The 14141-nt window shown below is 41.9% G+C and overlaps 3 protein-coding genes across 3 annotated transcripts in view; 2 read left to right on the top strand and 1 right to left on the bottom strand.

Annotated features, from left to right (window-relative positions):
- The window catches only part of LOC146460595 (uncharacterized), a 115325-nt gene that overhangs the window by 91666 nt on the left and 9518 nt on the right, over nt 1-14141 (top strand). The gene's annotated exons all lie outside the window — the stretch shown is intronic.
- On the bottom strand, nt 8167-9138 carry LOC146460597 (uncharacterized). Its single transcript, XM_085088028.1, has one exon. It carries the CDS (start codon nt 9058-9060, stop codon nt 8167-8169), a length of 894 nt encoding a protein of 297 aa, XP_084944154.1. The 5' UTR covers nt 9061-9138.
- On the top strand, nt 10014-12330 carry LOC146460596 (uncharacterized). The gene is made up of 2 exons (XM_085088033.1): nt 10014-10874; nt 11389-12330. The coding sequence occupies exons 1-2, from the start codon at nt 10752-10754 to the stop codon at nt 12073-12075; spliced, it is 810 nt and encodes a 269-aa protein (XP_084944159.1). The 5' UTR covers nt 10014-10751; the 3' UTR covers nt 12076-12330.

The raw sequence follows: 14141 nt of genomic DNA, 5'->3' as shown, positions 1-14141 counted from the left end.
ATACCTGTCCACTAAACCCAGTAATAAACAGTGAAGGAAGCGAAACTAAAAGATTGCGACTTTTTCGGCCGCTGTTTCACAAGCTGAGAATGGAAACACGCGCGATCGCTACCAGTACGCCGCACATAATTATGCTTGATTGTACTTTTATCTTTCGAATCAAAATTTTGAAAACAGCATTTCCTTGATTAAAAAACGCGCAATAGCCCCCCCATGCCCTCAGAATTCCATAATCGTGAACCCCCCCTCCCCTTCGGAAATCCTAAAAGCCGTCCGTGGTATGGTGTGGATATTTTCTGGAATCGCCCATTTATGGAATGCAAATTGGCTTAATCAGCAGTACAAGAGCCATCCTGTGATAGCTGAAGTAAATTTCACAACCTGTTTGCAGTTTCTTGCTCTGTAAATAGTTCATTTGTGAGTTTGGTATTTTGTAGTCATGTCACACTCACTAGATTTGAAACTTTCATATACATTGCAAAAAGATCAAGGATGCTGCACGCAGTATAATCTAAGGCCTTAATTAGACCCGTTATGCCTACAGGGCAACAGAGCCCTTGTAAGGAGTTCAGGGTGTAGAGTTGAACTATGTGTCCAGGTGCAGAGCCCTGATAAGGGTCCAGCATGTGGATCTAAACCACAGTAGATTCAGCATCGTTAGGGAACCGGGATTCAAAGAGGTCCAAAGTTTAATTCCAGCTCTGACTGCTAGCTGGAGAGACTCAAGTTCAGGTCCTCTGCCATGCTTGTAAAGAGGTAATTGGTCTGCCTCCAGCCATGTGGGTTCTATGTTCCATTTGCATTATTTGTTTCTATAATGTCATTTGTTTCAGACTCCTAGCAAGGGTCTAGGGAGCAGATCCCTGGAAAGGGTTCAGGGTGGAAATCTGGGGCCAGAGACCTGGTAATGGTCCCATTGCAAAGACCTGATACGGATCCATGGTAGAAAGTCATAGTAAGGTTTTAGGGGACAGGGACCCGGTACCAATCCAGGGTGCAGATACCTGGTAAGTGTCCATGGCAGAGAGTTGTAGTGAGGGTGTAAGGGGCCAGAGCCTTTATAAGGGTTCAGGGTGCAGAGACCTTGTGTGGGTCCATGATAGAGGGTTGTATGGTAGAGGGTTGTGGTAAGGGTGTACGGGGCCAGAGCCCTTGTAAGGGTTCAGGGTGCAGAGATCTGGTGTGGCTGCATGATAGAGAGTTGTGGTAAGGGTTCAGGGTGCAGAGCCCTGGTGTTGTTTCATGCGAGAGAGCTGTGGTAAGGGTTGGGAAGAAGAGACCTGGTAAGGGTCTAGGATGCAGAGACCTGGTGTGGTTCCATGGTAGACAGTTGTGGTAAGGGTTAAGGGGGGAGAGAGACCTGGTAAGGGTCCATGGTAGAGAGCTGTTGTAAGGGTTAAGGCGGGGGGCAGACCTGGTAAGGGTCCAGGGTGCAAAGACCTGGTGTGGTTCCATGGTAGACAGTTGTGGTAAGGGTTAAGGGGGGAGAAAGACCTGGTAAGGGTCCATGGTAGAGAGCTGTGGTAAGGGTTAAGGCGGGGGGCAGACCTGGTAAGGGTCCAGGGTGCAAAGACCTGGTGTGGTTCCATGGTAGAGAGTTGTGGTAAGGGTTAAAGGGGGAGGGAGACCTGGTGTGGTTCCATGGTAGAGAGTTGTGGTAAGGGTTAACGGGGGGGGGGGGGGAGAGATGCCTGGTAAGGGTCTAGGGTGCAGAGACCTGGTGTGGGTCCATGGTACAGAGTTGTAGTGAGGGTTAAGGGTTGAGAGGGACCTTATAAGGGTCCATGGTAGAGAGTAGTGGTAAGGGTTAAGGGCGGGCAGACCTGGTAAGGGTCCATGGTAGAGAGCTGTGGTAAGGGTTAAGAAGGGGGGGGGGGGCAGACCTGGTAAGGGTCCAGGGTGCAGAGACCTGGTGTGGTTCCATGATAGAGAGTTGTGGTAAGGGTTAAGGGGGGGGGGGGGGGGGCAGACCTGGTAAGGGTCCAGGGTGTAGAGACCTGGTGTGGTTCCATGGTAGAGAATTGTGGTAAGGGTTAAGGGGGGGGGGGGGGGCAGACCTGGTAAGGGTCCAGGGTGCAGAGACCTGGTGTGGTTCTATGATAGAGAGTTGTGGTAAGGGTTAAGGGGGAAGAGAGATCTGGCAAGGGTCCAGGGTGCTGAGCTGTGTTGAGGATAGAGAGCCTAGGTAGCCCTGATGAAGTAGTAGTAAGGTAAAAAAAGGTAAGGTAAAAGGTAAAAAAAAAAAAAGGTGAAAAAAAAAAAAAAAGGAAAAAAAAGTAAAGGTGCATGATGAAGAGTCCTGGTAAAGGTCCAGGGTTAAGAGTGTAGAATTCAGGCCAGTGAGAGAGATTAAGGTGTGGAAGCTTCATATATGTCCATGGTACATGTGGTAAAGGTGCAGGGTGTATAGCTCTGGTGAGGGACCAGGATGTAGATTCTTCAAAAGAGTCCAGGGTGCATAGCCTTGGTAAAAGTGGAGGGTGCCTCCCCTGGGGAGAGGATTTTTAAATAAGCATTGATATTGTTATTCTCAGGTAGCCATATTGGAAAGTAAGGTGCTGAATGCAGGTATAATTGTTCTTTGCGCCATCAAGAATTGCGACTTTAGATATAAAGCACCTTTCTCAACATAGTATGAGCTTTCCCAGAAATAATGTCTGCCTGCCCGGGCTGAAGAGTCTTTGTGAGGTTCTAGTGTACAGAGCCTCTTTAAAGGTATTTGGGGAAGAACCCTGGAATGGGTCTTGGGTACAGAGCACTGCTTGGGTCCAGGGTACAGAATCCATTTAGGCTTACAACTGGGACTGGGAGGAATTCAAAATGGAAAAGCCCCAAGTAAAGGTTACAGTACAGTACCCTAGAAGTAGTAGAGAGGGATATGTCCAAGGGGGGTTTCGCTCCACAGTAACTTGGAATTGGTCCACTGTTTACTTCTTATTTTCCTGCCAGCATACAGGGCAACCAAGTGGCATAAATAACTCAGTACAGAGGGTCTAAGGCCCTTGTAGGTGTCACAGGGTACAGAGGTGCAAAGTCCAGGTTGGGGTCAGGGATACAAAATAGCCAATGAAGGGTTCCAGAGAGCATAGCTTCGTAAGGGCCAACGCTCTTGCCTGGGCCCTGGGCCCAGGAGTATAGAAATGCGGTAGGGTTCCAGAGCAGACATCTGTAATCTATACTTTTCTGCTAGTAGCACAATTATCAGAGTATTATAAGAGTAAAGAATAGTTAGGTTCCCCTCAAGAGATGTTTTTAGTTCTGTCAATTTTTCTCTCCCAGAAGCATTTTCCTTTCATTTACAGTCTTTGACCAGATGTTTGTGGGTTAGAGCAAGTGACAGACAGATGTTTTAATGGGGAGGTGTATTTTAGATGTCTTTTTGAAGAGATGTTTTCCTTCTATGAATGTTTTTACAATATATAAATGGTATTACTTTTTTAATTAGGAAATCGTATTTGGAAGTGCTAGTGCAGTGCTAGAGTGCAAAACAGTCTACATGTTTCAATTACGTTCGTCCAACCGACGCGCGCGATCTTACAACGAAACATCTGGACCGAGGGAGGAAGTGTTAACTGAGTTTCGTTTCTTGTGTCCTGTGGGCGTGTGACGCTTGCGCGCGAGAATCACGAGACATTTCGTCAATAGAGAGAAGGGCAAACGTGATATTCGCGTTTATGTTTTCTTGAAATAATTGGTATACAGATGAGAATAGTGCAACTACTCAATTTTACTGAGAAACTGAAGACAGCGAGCGGCAAATATAGGGTAAACATGGTCACGTGGTCATTTCTGCCTTTTGCCGTAAACGTAATTCTAAATCTCTAATGTCAAAAGTAAAAACAATCGTTTTGCAGTCTAGTGTAGAGTTGCGTTCTACACTAGGTTACACCAAGTCGTAAGTCTAAGTCTATCTACACTGACTGAGAAACCTGTGACTATCACTGTCTGTGGAAAGATACTAGACGATGAGGCTAAAGCACTCTTGCACTGTCGTCTAACTATGTGTTACATTGTATTCCCAAATAAATGCGGGGCTTGAAGTAATTCCGGTATACAAGACGCCGGGTATGGTGACCTGTGAGACAAATTGTAGCTCGATGACGTCGTGTTACTGTACGGGCAAGTATGAATAATTACAACGCTAATAACTGATGCAGAACCCTTCTTTGTTTACGGTACCAGAACTGTACCGAATCACTCAGTATTACCTACATAACAATCAAACCATGGAATTATCGCCTGTTTTGTCAGCGTATTTGACCGGCAGTTGATTAATTTGCTAACTCAAGTCCCTGTTCTGACCGCACGATGTCTTTTGGCCGGTCGTTGTTTCAAGCCCTGAAATGGACAAATTCAACTAAATGCACAAAAAAGTTGACTGTTATATGTGCTTGCCCATTGCACGCAAGTAAAGGAACCTTGTTGGTTTCATCTGCAGGGGGAAATAAAGTAGGAGATCCAGAGTATCCGTTCGCTCTGATGCGGAGTCCAATTCGTTATTGTGGCTGAATATTATTGTGTTAAAACAAATAATTGGAAATTTTCTTTTCCTCTTTCTTTATCACTGCCATGGATAATGTATGTAGTCTCTTCAAAGCCGTTTGGGCCGGAGTCACGCATCGCGTTGCGTGGCTGCGGCCCGAGCGGCTGCGAAGGAGACTACCATATATGGCATATTTCAATGATAATTTTTGTTTAGGTATTCGTTGCTTCGGGTCAGTTACAGGCAACAGGTATTCAAAGGTAGTTTTCATTAGCGACGTAAATACCAGAACAGACCTGGTGCCAGGACGTTGACCGGCAACGTAAGTTTGAGTAGATTAATTACCAAACAAGTGCATAGTACTTTTCGCGCGGTCTGATTTGCGACTCAGCGGGCCGGAGAGTACTTGCTACTCACCTCTCGCTATTGTCCTGGGTTTCGTGCTTGATCTTTTTCGCTAAGTTTGCAGAAAATAAATCCACTAACTAGTCTTGGCCATCCACTGATTTGGTATATACTAAATCACTATTCACCTCAGTGTCGGTGATTAGTGGTAGATATTTACCTCCACTTCACTGAATATTTATTAATTATTGTTTGTCCATGTCCTCAGGTGATGTTAACACCGAATGTTAACATATGCGTAGTCATAAGCCAAGAAAAGAAAAACGTGGCTGTTTTTCTTGTACCGCGCTTGTTTTTCATACACGCATTTATGTTGTCAAGTAAGGACATGGATAATCCTAAAAACGCTGGAGTGGGAAGTCAGTAATTTTAACTGTTGCGAACGTGACTTGTCGATGAAAGCGGTATTGGAAGCAAATTTTAGCCATTAAGAGTCAGCGCACTTGACATAAGGTATTAGAAATTATTTAGTTTGACGAGGCCTAATCACAGATTAAGCCTTATCGTGTTTCTTTTGGGTCTCCTCGCCACTTTTTCTGTATATTTTTAATAGTATTCGTAAATGTATGCAACGTGTTGTAACTTCTTTTGTGTAACAAAATATCAAGTAAATAATAATAGTAATAATAATAAATAGTTGGTGCAGGAGATGGACTCCAACCTCTGTTTTCTGCTGCATTTCACGAGAGAGTGCTAGGGCAAGCATAGTAGACGTCAGGTACACCATTAATTTAGGAAAGAATAAAATTTCAATAAAACTATCTTAGATCATCAATGTTGTAATATTTCTCGAATTTATAATATATTCCACCCAACAAACCACCATTAATCCTCCAGCGGTACTTCACAACCATCTCCACCATCATCGTCCCCGTTTGTTATTAGAGAATGAGATAGAAAATGCGGCCTCATACTTTCGTCCGGACAGATCTTTCCTTTAAATCATGGTGGGTTTTATAAAAATTTGCTGGACTCGTGAGAATCCATCCTCGGAGACCCAGGGGCAGATAGTTGGGTCAAAAGGAAGTCGAAGCGGCTAAGTTTACAAGAATCCCAGGGGCTCGCTCTTTCGTTCTTGTAAACTTAGCCGCTTCGACTTCCTTTTGACCCAACTATCTGCCCCTGGGTCTCCGAGGATGGTGAGAATCACGCACGCTTGCAGATGTGTAAAGCAAAAAAGTCCAGGAGATCAGAGAATTCCCTCTTCCCTTCCTTTGCAATATACACATTGCCTTTAATTTCACAACAAACCTTCCAGTTATTAATAATGGTAATTGAACTGAGTGGAGTGCAGTTTGGTCTGAAATCATACGCGTGATTTCAAAATTGAACGAGCGCGAAGCGCGAGTTTGATTTGAAATCACAAGTATGATTTCAGAACAAAATTGCACGACACAAAGTTCAATTACCACTTTATTACACCTATTTTGAAATCACAGAGTATCATTGTCAATATTAATATTCTATTTTTGTTACTTCATTTCCATTTCGATGGGCTAAAGAAAGGATGCGATTTAGGGCAAAAAATGGTGCAATTTGGGAATAAATCGCACTGTTGAGAGCCAATCAGATTGCAGGGATCACCAGTGATTTCAAAATGAGTGTAATAAATTGTAGAACAGGGATTCAAAAGAGCAAGAAAGTAAGTTATTACAAGGAAACACCGTTTCCACTCAGCAGAACGGTATTTCTCGAAAATATTTCTGCAAGAGGGCGGAAAATTCGTAATAGTTGTAAACTTGAAGCAGCCCCTTATTTTCTTAGGGACAGTTAAGCCAGCGAAAATATCCTCGCAATTTTCACGTGGCTCGCTGGCTTTTCTTTCCCACAGAAAACAAGGGATTGCCCGTATTCTGCTGGATAATAGAAATTGCTAAGTAATCGACATCAGTGGGTAGTCAATATGATTATCAATAAAATTGGTTAGCAAAAAAGCAAATACAAAAGTATGCGTGAAATCAGTTGAAGTCCACGACGATTAGTTTGGTATCTGTAATGACTGAGCTATTGGCGACTTTATGGTGAGTTAGGTAATCTTGCTGGGTGTAGCCCGGGGTGGGTGGGAGTGCTCCCATATATAAGCTTTATTGGTCTTAAAATAGGGTATAGAAATCAGAGTTTTGGTGTAGAATAGGGTAACATTTTCCAGGAAACTGATCAATTGCTTGAAGAATTACTAGGTTTACCCTTATAACCGTGTTTTCCAGAACGGAACAGTTTCTTTTATGTATTTGGTGATCCCTTCAACATTTATAAACAAAATACTGTTAATCAATGGGAGCCTTGACTATAAAAGTACAAAAGTCTTTATAAGGTTAAAAATTATCAATTTAGAAATATATTGCACTAATAAAATCAAAAACTATACTATAAAAATAACTTTTTAAAGAAATAGCTGTGCACAAAATGAGAAATAGTTTTTGTTGTACACATAGATTTTGTTTTGGCTGGTGTATGATAGTAACCAAGTTTCTGTAAAATAGTGGGTCTGGGATAGGGTAGTGATTGCTGGTCTTTAGTCTTGAACTTGGTCTGGTTTAGGGTAAGGGTTTCAGCGTCACAGCCAATCCAAAAGTCTTTAGAGTACCTCCCCCCTGGGGGGGAAGATACGTGGTGTGTTTTAAGAAAGTCATAGTGGATTAGGGCTGCTGTGTGTAAAGCAATACAGAGTCCATTAACCCGTCCTCGACTCGACAATTGTGGCTGCAGGCCGTGCGCATGCGTGAAAGACCCCGACCGCAAATACGGTAATGTTTGCCTTCTCTTAGCTCTTTACAGTACTGGTATATGGAGGAGGTCTTTTCACAGATCCATGAACTAGCACACGTGCAGATAGATATCCCGATGATGGAAGCTTAGTCCGAGGCCGGGCTACCTTTTATTACCGTTACTCAAAAACTGTTACTCTGAGTGAAGTCCGTGTTAACTTTGTGATTCCATTAGTTTTTATTTCATTCTGACTATATCTAATACAACAGTCTGTGTAATCAAATCTACTAGCGAAATGATAAAGAATAAGACACAACGCAATATATTGTGAACGAGCCCGGCCCGATGAAAGTTTTAGTGGCCCGATCGACACGAATAGAATAAACATAGAATTTAATATAACTTCCAAGAAAATCCACTAAAAAGCTAAGGGTAAACTCTAAAAAAATTTACCAACATAACAGTGGTCGAAGGTAAAATTTCATTAATGACAATATCCAGGCCGGAAAAGATGATTTTATAGTCAGTTCTTTGTAGCTGGTATGTCAAAATCTACTTCGAACTTTTACTCAAGATTCTACTTTCGACTCTTCCTGTTCCACCACAATGACTCCAAACTGCTCCGTTCTGCTGTATTCCTGCCCGCCTCTCTCCTCCCCTTCCTCCTCGCGGATTCTGGCCCCATGAGTGATGTCGTCTAGAGCTGGAAGCATCTTAAAGCCAGCTGGCTTGCATTTATTATCCGTCCCTCCGGTGTACCCCACTTCTTCTTTGCCTGGTGGTTTGGGTGGCGGTCCACCACCGTTGCCTCCGGGGACCACAGGGTCCGTTATAGCAGCTGTCTTCAGCTGATGAATGGTGCTGTACAGCTCCTTTGCAAATTTAGCCAGTCCCTCCAAATGCTGGGCAGCTTCGGGAAGGTTCTCTTCACCGATGGCTCTGGTCAGCTCATACAGCAGGATTTGCGAGTTCACCTTCTCCAAGTCGAGAACTCCTATTTGCATGTAGCAGCAGAAGGCGTTCTTGTAATTGCTCTTTAAGCCTGTCGAAGTGAATTCGTACTTATACAACATGTAGTCGAGTCGTAGCAAGCTGTTGTTAGCGTAAATGACGTGAAAATCGATCTTCTCTGTTTCGCCCGCAGATGCGTTGCCCAAGAACTCATTAAGAGCTACGCTGATTAGACTTTTTAATCCACTCAGGAAGTTTCCACTCAAGAGCTCCCCAATCCCGTTGGAAATCTCTTGGTTAGGTACACTTGTGACGCTGACCTTGTATTTTTGTGACCTGTCCACGACTGACACAATCGGAAGGCTCTTGTCTTCAATCGCTTCGTTCTGCAACTTGGACGATATCGCTGTGATCTTGTCCGTCATCATTTTGTGGATAACTTGCAGCTTTTCTGATACTTCAGCATCATTTTTCTCTTGTTGTTCCTTGATTTTATCTGTGATGTTTCCCATACTCAGCTTGCTAACTCAAAACTTTAACGATACTAAATGCTGAGGCCTTCGTAAAGAAGATTATAATTCACAAGGGTGTGGAACTGTCCGAACAATTAACTTTAACAAGGAAAATACCGTAGTTACTTGGAAATATTGTTTTGATGTAGGGTATTTCTTTTAATGCACATAGTTTATTGTTCCACAGAGAAAGCACTTCAATAAATTGAAAAGCCTTTTGTTATTCTTGCTCTTCTTCTTCTAGGTCAATTTCACTAAAGTTGACACTAAAGGGGAAGGGTGTGAGGAACGCTAAGAATTGAAGGAAAACTCATGGTGACATTTCTTTTCATGGAAAGATAAAGACAACTATTACTTGTTTATGTGATAGTTTGAGCATAAGATGGCAAACATTTTTTTTTCTGAAAGAACTGAATGGACACTTAAGATTTCACCAAGAAAGCAAATTCTAAAACAGTCGCCCTTTCGCACACTTCAGTATCGTGATTTCCCAGCTAGAGTTAGCTAAGCTCAGCGCATTTTATCTTTCATGCCTGCAAAAGCGACAACCTACCTATGGAAACATTTTCTTGCTAGAAAGAATTTAATTAATAATTCTTAGATATCTGTTGCTTACCTGCATAGCTTCATTGATATAATTACTTTTTGGTCTATGTTTTTTTAAATATCGCTAACAAAGAATCCGAGGAATATATAGCCGATAGCCTGGATCAGCTAATTGTTGAAGAGAAAAACTCCATTCCATACAGTTTTCAAATCTAAGTGATTGAAGAAATAAATCCAAAAATAGAGACCAAAATACTAAGACAAAGATAAAAATATCGCTCAAAAGATTTCAATTTAGTGGTAAAAATTTGGGACTCGATGCATTGCATCCCATCACGCAGGCTAACTTAAGATAAGTCTACACAAAGCTTGGCCCCGACGCTTACGAAAGGGTAAATAATATTTTAGTGAAAAAATATCAAACAAAAAGCAGAGGCTGAAAACTATCCAGACACCTGACGTCAACATATAATTAAGTGTGCATGCATGGTGATCTTTGACGAATTTCTTATAAAAATGCACACTGCATAGAATAGTCTTGCAAAGTCTATTCATAGAATAGACTTTCAGAAAACCCATTAAATTGTTCTATTGATCAACTTTTACTGTGCGATATTAATTAAAAATGTTTGTAAAGCTACTGATGGTCAAAAGCCTAAACGCATGCCATTGATCCAGGTAACAGCATTTTTGGAAAGCGGCTCGTGCATCCATGGCATAGCTCCAAGATGTATTTTTTTTAAACACTGAAAGGTTCGCTTACATGTGTTGCATGTTTGTGCACATTGATAAGCGCCAAAAAAGTGACTCACACTTTAGCAGTTTCAATGATTAGCACTGGAAGTTTGCTTCTTTGGGATCGACTAGCATGTACTGTCGGCCCATTTTTTTTCTCAAACCAACGAAAAGATAAAAATAGTTTTTCACTTAGCAACCCCGTTTGCATATGAATTGGGGGAACAGTAACCTTTCCGTCGGCCAATAACTGTTAAGTCACAAAACCCTTGTCCAGGGGTCTATTGAAATGCAAAGACCAATCCGTTTCATATTGACCCACTGTGTATTGCGGTGATAAGAGTGGTGCGAGAATTGTTCGTTTACTGCAAGGCTTGAGAATTCTAGTTTCTCTTTTTAACATCGCAATCATGGGGAACTCTATTACACAGGCAATCAAAGAGAAGCAGGAACAAAATGATGCCGAGGTTACCGAGACGCTCCAGATGATGCATAAGATGATGGAGAACAAAATTGCTGCCTCATCTTCCAAGGTACATGGAATCGTAGATTACGGAAAATTTACCTCATGTTATTAATAAGAAACTTGCTACATTCGCAGGCCAAATCAAATGTACATTGTACCTGAAAGACTAAAATATGACCATAAGAATCAAAGAAATTGAGTAATGCCGGGCTTTTCTACAGTACAGCTGTACTGCTCATCAAATCGACCAGAAGATTCTTGCTTTTGCGTCTGTGGATGAAATTCTAAAGTTTGGCCATTCAAATGATGCTTTCCTGTGTTAATTGTTTTTTTATTATGCTGTACAAAAGCGTTTCTGACATCTGAGTCTGTAAATGTAATAGTAAAGTCATTTTAGCCCTCCCCATTCCATCCAATGCCATCCCATACTATCTCATCCCATCTCAACCTATCGTATCACATCCCATGCCTTCTTCTCATCTCAACATCGATCCCCTCGGTCATCTCCGTCTCTTCTGGATATTCTCTACTAATTCCATTCAGTTTCTTAACGTCATTTTACTGTACTAATCTCATGTTAGATGGAGAATGAGGCCATAGAGGACAAGAGTTTGCCAATCGTGGCAGTGGTCGACAAATCGATGAAATACTCGATAAAGGTTTCCAGTGCTACGAGTGACGAGGTTGCAAAAGCTATCGACGAGGTGCTTAAAGGGGATTTCCTCGATGGCCTCAAAACCATTATCAAGGTTGGTTTGGACGCGATGCTTGGAAATGTGGCGGCAGGTGAGACGGAGAAGCAAGACTTTCACGTCGTGTTCGCGAACAACAGCCTGTTGCGAATCGACTACATGTGTTACAAGTACGAGTTTAGCTCAAAAGGAATCGTTCATGAAGTCAAGAACGTCTTCTGCTACTATCTGCAGATTGGCGTTCTGGATTTGGAGAAGGTGAACCCGCAGATCCTCCTTTACGAGCTGACAAAGGCCATTGGTGAGTCGAGGCTTCCAGATGCCGCCAAACGCTTAGAGAACCTGGCTACATTCGCCAAGGATCTGTACAAGGTTCTGCATGACCTGGACAAGTCCGCCATTGGCTCCCTTAAAGAGCCATCCAAACCGAACTCGTTTAGCCCGGGAGAAAAGGAACATTGGAGGAAAAAGGCTATTTTGAAGCGCTATCATCAGCACAAACATGCCCCGTTTTTTCCGCGAGAAGCACCGCCACCATCACCAGAAAGCCCTAGTGGAGGAGGTAATTCTTCATAACCAATACCATCCATCAGTGTACTAAGAAAAGATCTTGATGAGCAGAAGATATAAGATTTTGGTTTTGCACTTTGTATAGAAAAGTGGCTTGGAACTTTGAATGGGTGCAGAAACGTTTAAAGGACGTTAGATGTGGGTTGTGGACTAAAAAAAACTTAATTTTAGTTGTTATCTATTAAAGTGACTCATTTAGTTTTAGTTTGTTAATTCCCTGATAGTTCGAATTAAGTTAAAGAGTCTTTGTAAGATGGAACTAATAAAATGTTGCTGTCAGTTTTGTTGTTGCATCACTTCATCTAACAGTTATTCCAGTTTTTGGGTTATCTTATTTTCTTTTGCACAACAATTTTTATTTGTAGGCGACATTAACACATTGCGCACTTTCATATTTCTTCTATTTCCGCTAAACCCTAGCTATCCTCAAAATGGAGACCTGTTTTTGCTGCATATTGTTATTTCAGTAGCTCATTTTACCACTTATGTCCATTTTACTGACATCCACTAAAACATCCCTAATTTCAACCTAACTGAAAATTAGTAGTAGGCCTCTGGCTGCACCTTTTCTAAGCTCTATTTTCATTGGACCCACATTAGTAATGTGCATCTCCATTGGTTTTTGTGTCTGGACGCATTGTTTTGTTGTTCGTACTTTTGCCCTCTCGACCAATAATGTGAGACGTTGCAAACTGTACAGGTCGCCCTGAAAGATGACACCGCGCCCCAAATATCAGACGAAACGCAAACAATCTTCTGATGACAACCTGTCCTAAATTAAAACCCATTGGCCTGTTATGTTAGAGTTTCAAACTATCTCTATTTTAAACTCAACGTTTCCAGAAGTATAGGTCCCTCTGTTTTCCCATTATTTTCAGAATTACTTTTTCTTTACTTCCAAATACACCTGTAGAACAGTTTATAAAATAAGATACAATTTAGATGCCACAATCAGAGAGTTTGTTCAGGCTGATGGTGATTTAAAAGAAAAACTAAATTCAAGACAAATACAAGACAACACCGCTCTTAACAAACAGTTGTAGCTGAGGAGCAGTAAAAACGTGTTTTGTTTACTTTTAATTATAACGACAGAGAAAAGTCCATGGAAATAACGTGATGGACCATTTGGGAGACTTTCCTGGAGGGTTTGTTTTTGGGGGTGGGGAAGGAGGGAGTTGCTTATTATTGGAGGGAAGTTTGGGTTTCAGAATGGGTCACGCTGACCAATTAAAAGTACATATTAAGAACTTCTGGTTGTAAAACCGAGATAAACTGTAAGACGGCCCCTCTCAGCTTAGCAGAGAGGGCGAGTCTAGGCCGGGCGAGAAGAAGTAACAACCTCGAACGAATGTTCATGAAAGAAGGCCGGGGGTTTAGCACTCAGACAACTGTTAAGGAAGGATTTGCTAGTATAAATATAGTCTACAAAACTGAAAACACAACAGCTCGCGGAGTCGCTAACAAGGAAACCTGATGTGATCATTATCAGAGAAACGCTGGTCATTTCGCCTGAAATCAGTTTGCTACAAAAAATTGACTTTCTCCGCTTAAGTTCAGTTTCCATGTCTTTTTGGCTATTGTTTTTGCTCTTCTTGTTTCTACAGCTAATGGACGATGTATTTAAGGAATTCTTTTTTACACCACGGAAAACATGGGACGAACTAGTGTTTCACTGATCGTGTTCAAATCTTACTGAAGATTTGATCACATTTTCACCGGACGACCGAAGCTTTTATCGAACGATATCAAATTATAAAGAGGAAATGAACAAGAAAAAACTGAATTCTAGAAAAACAAAGGCGAATCAACCTATGCCTTAGGGCGTAAAATAATACCGATATGTCGGCGCCTGAAATGACATAAAGTACTGCGCCTTGAACGACTATAATGCGTTCGACAAATTTAATCAAGTCTCGAACCCAACTTGCACCTTGGAATCTTAGTCTCTCTATGTATCTGTCATGGAATCAAAATTAATTTTGTGCGAGCCGTTTATTTTGAAATTATTTTACTGCCTGAGGGGTCGATTATTCAGCTTCCAATGCGATAGTGTACGACTCACCGGCCTCAGT

Source organism: Pavona decussata, unplaced genomic scaffold (assembly GCF_977016875.1).
Source record: "Pavona decussata unplaced genomic scaffold, jaPavDecu1.1 SCAFFOLD_210, whole genome shotgun sequence".
NCBI classification, from domain to species: Eukaryota; Metazoa; Cnidaria; class Anthozoa; order Scleractinia; family Agariciidae; genus Pavona; species Pavona decussata.
Note: the sequence above shows the minus strand (reverse complement) of the source record. Positions and strands in the feature narration are given on the sequence as shown.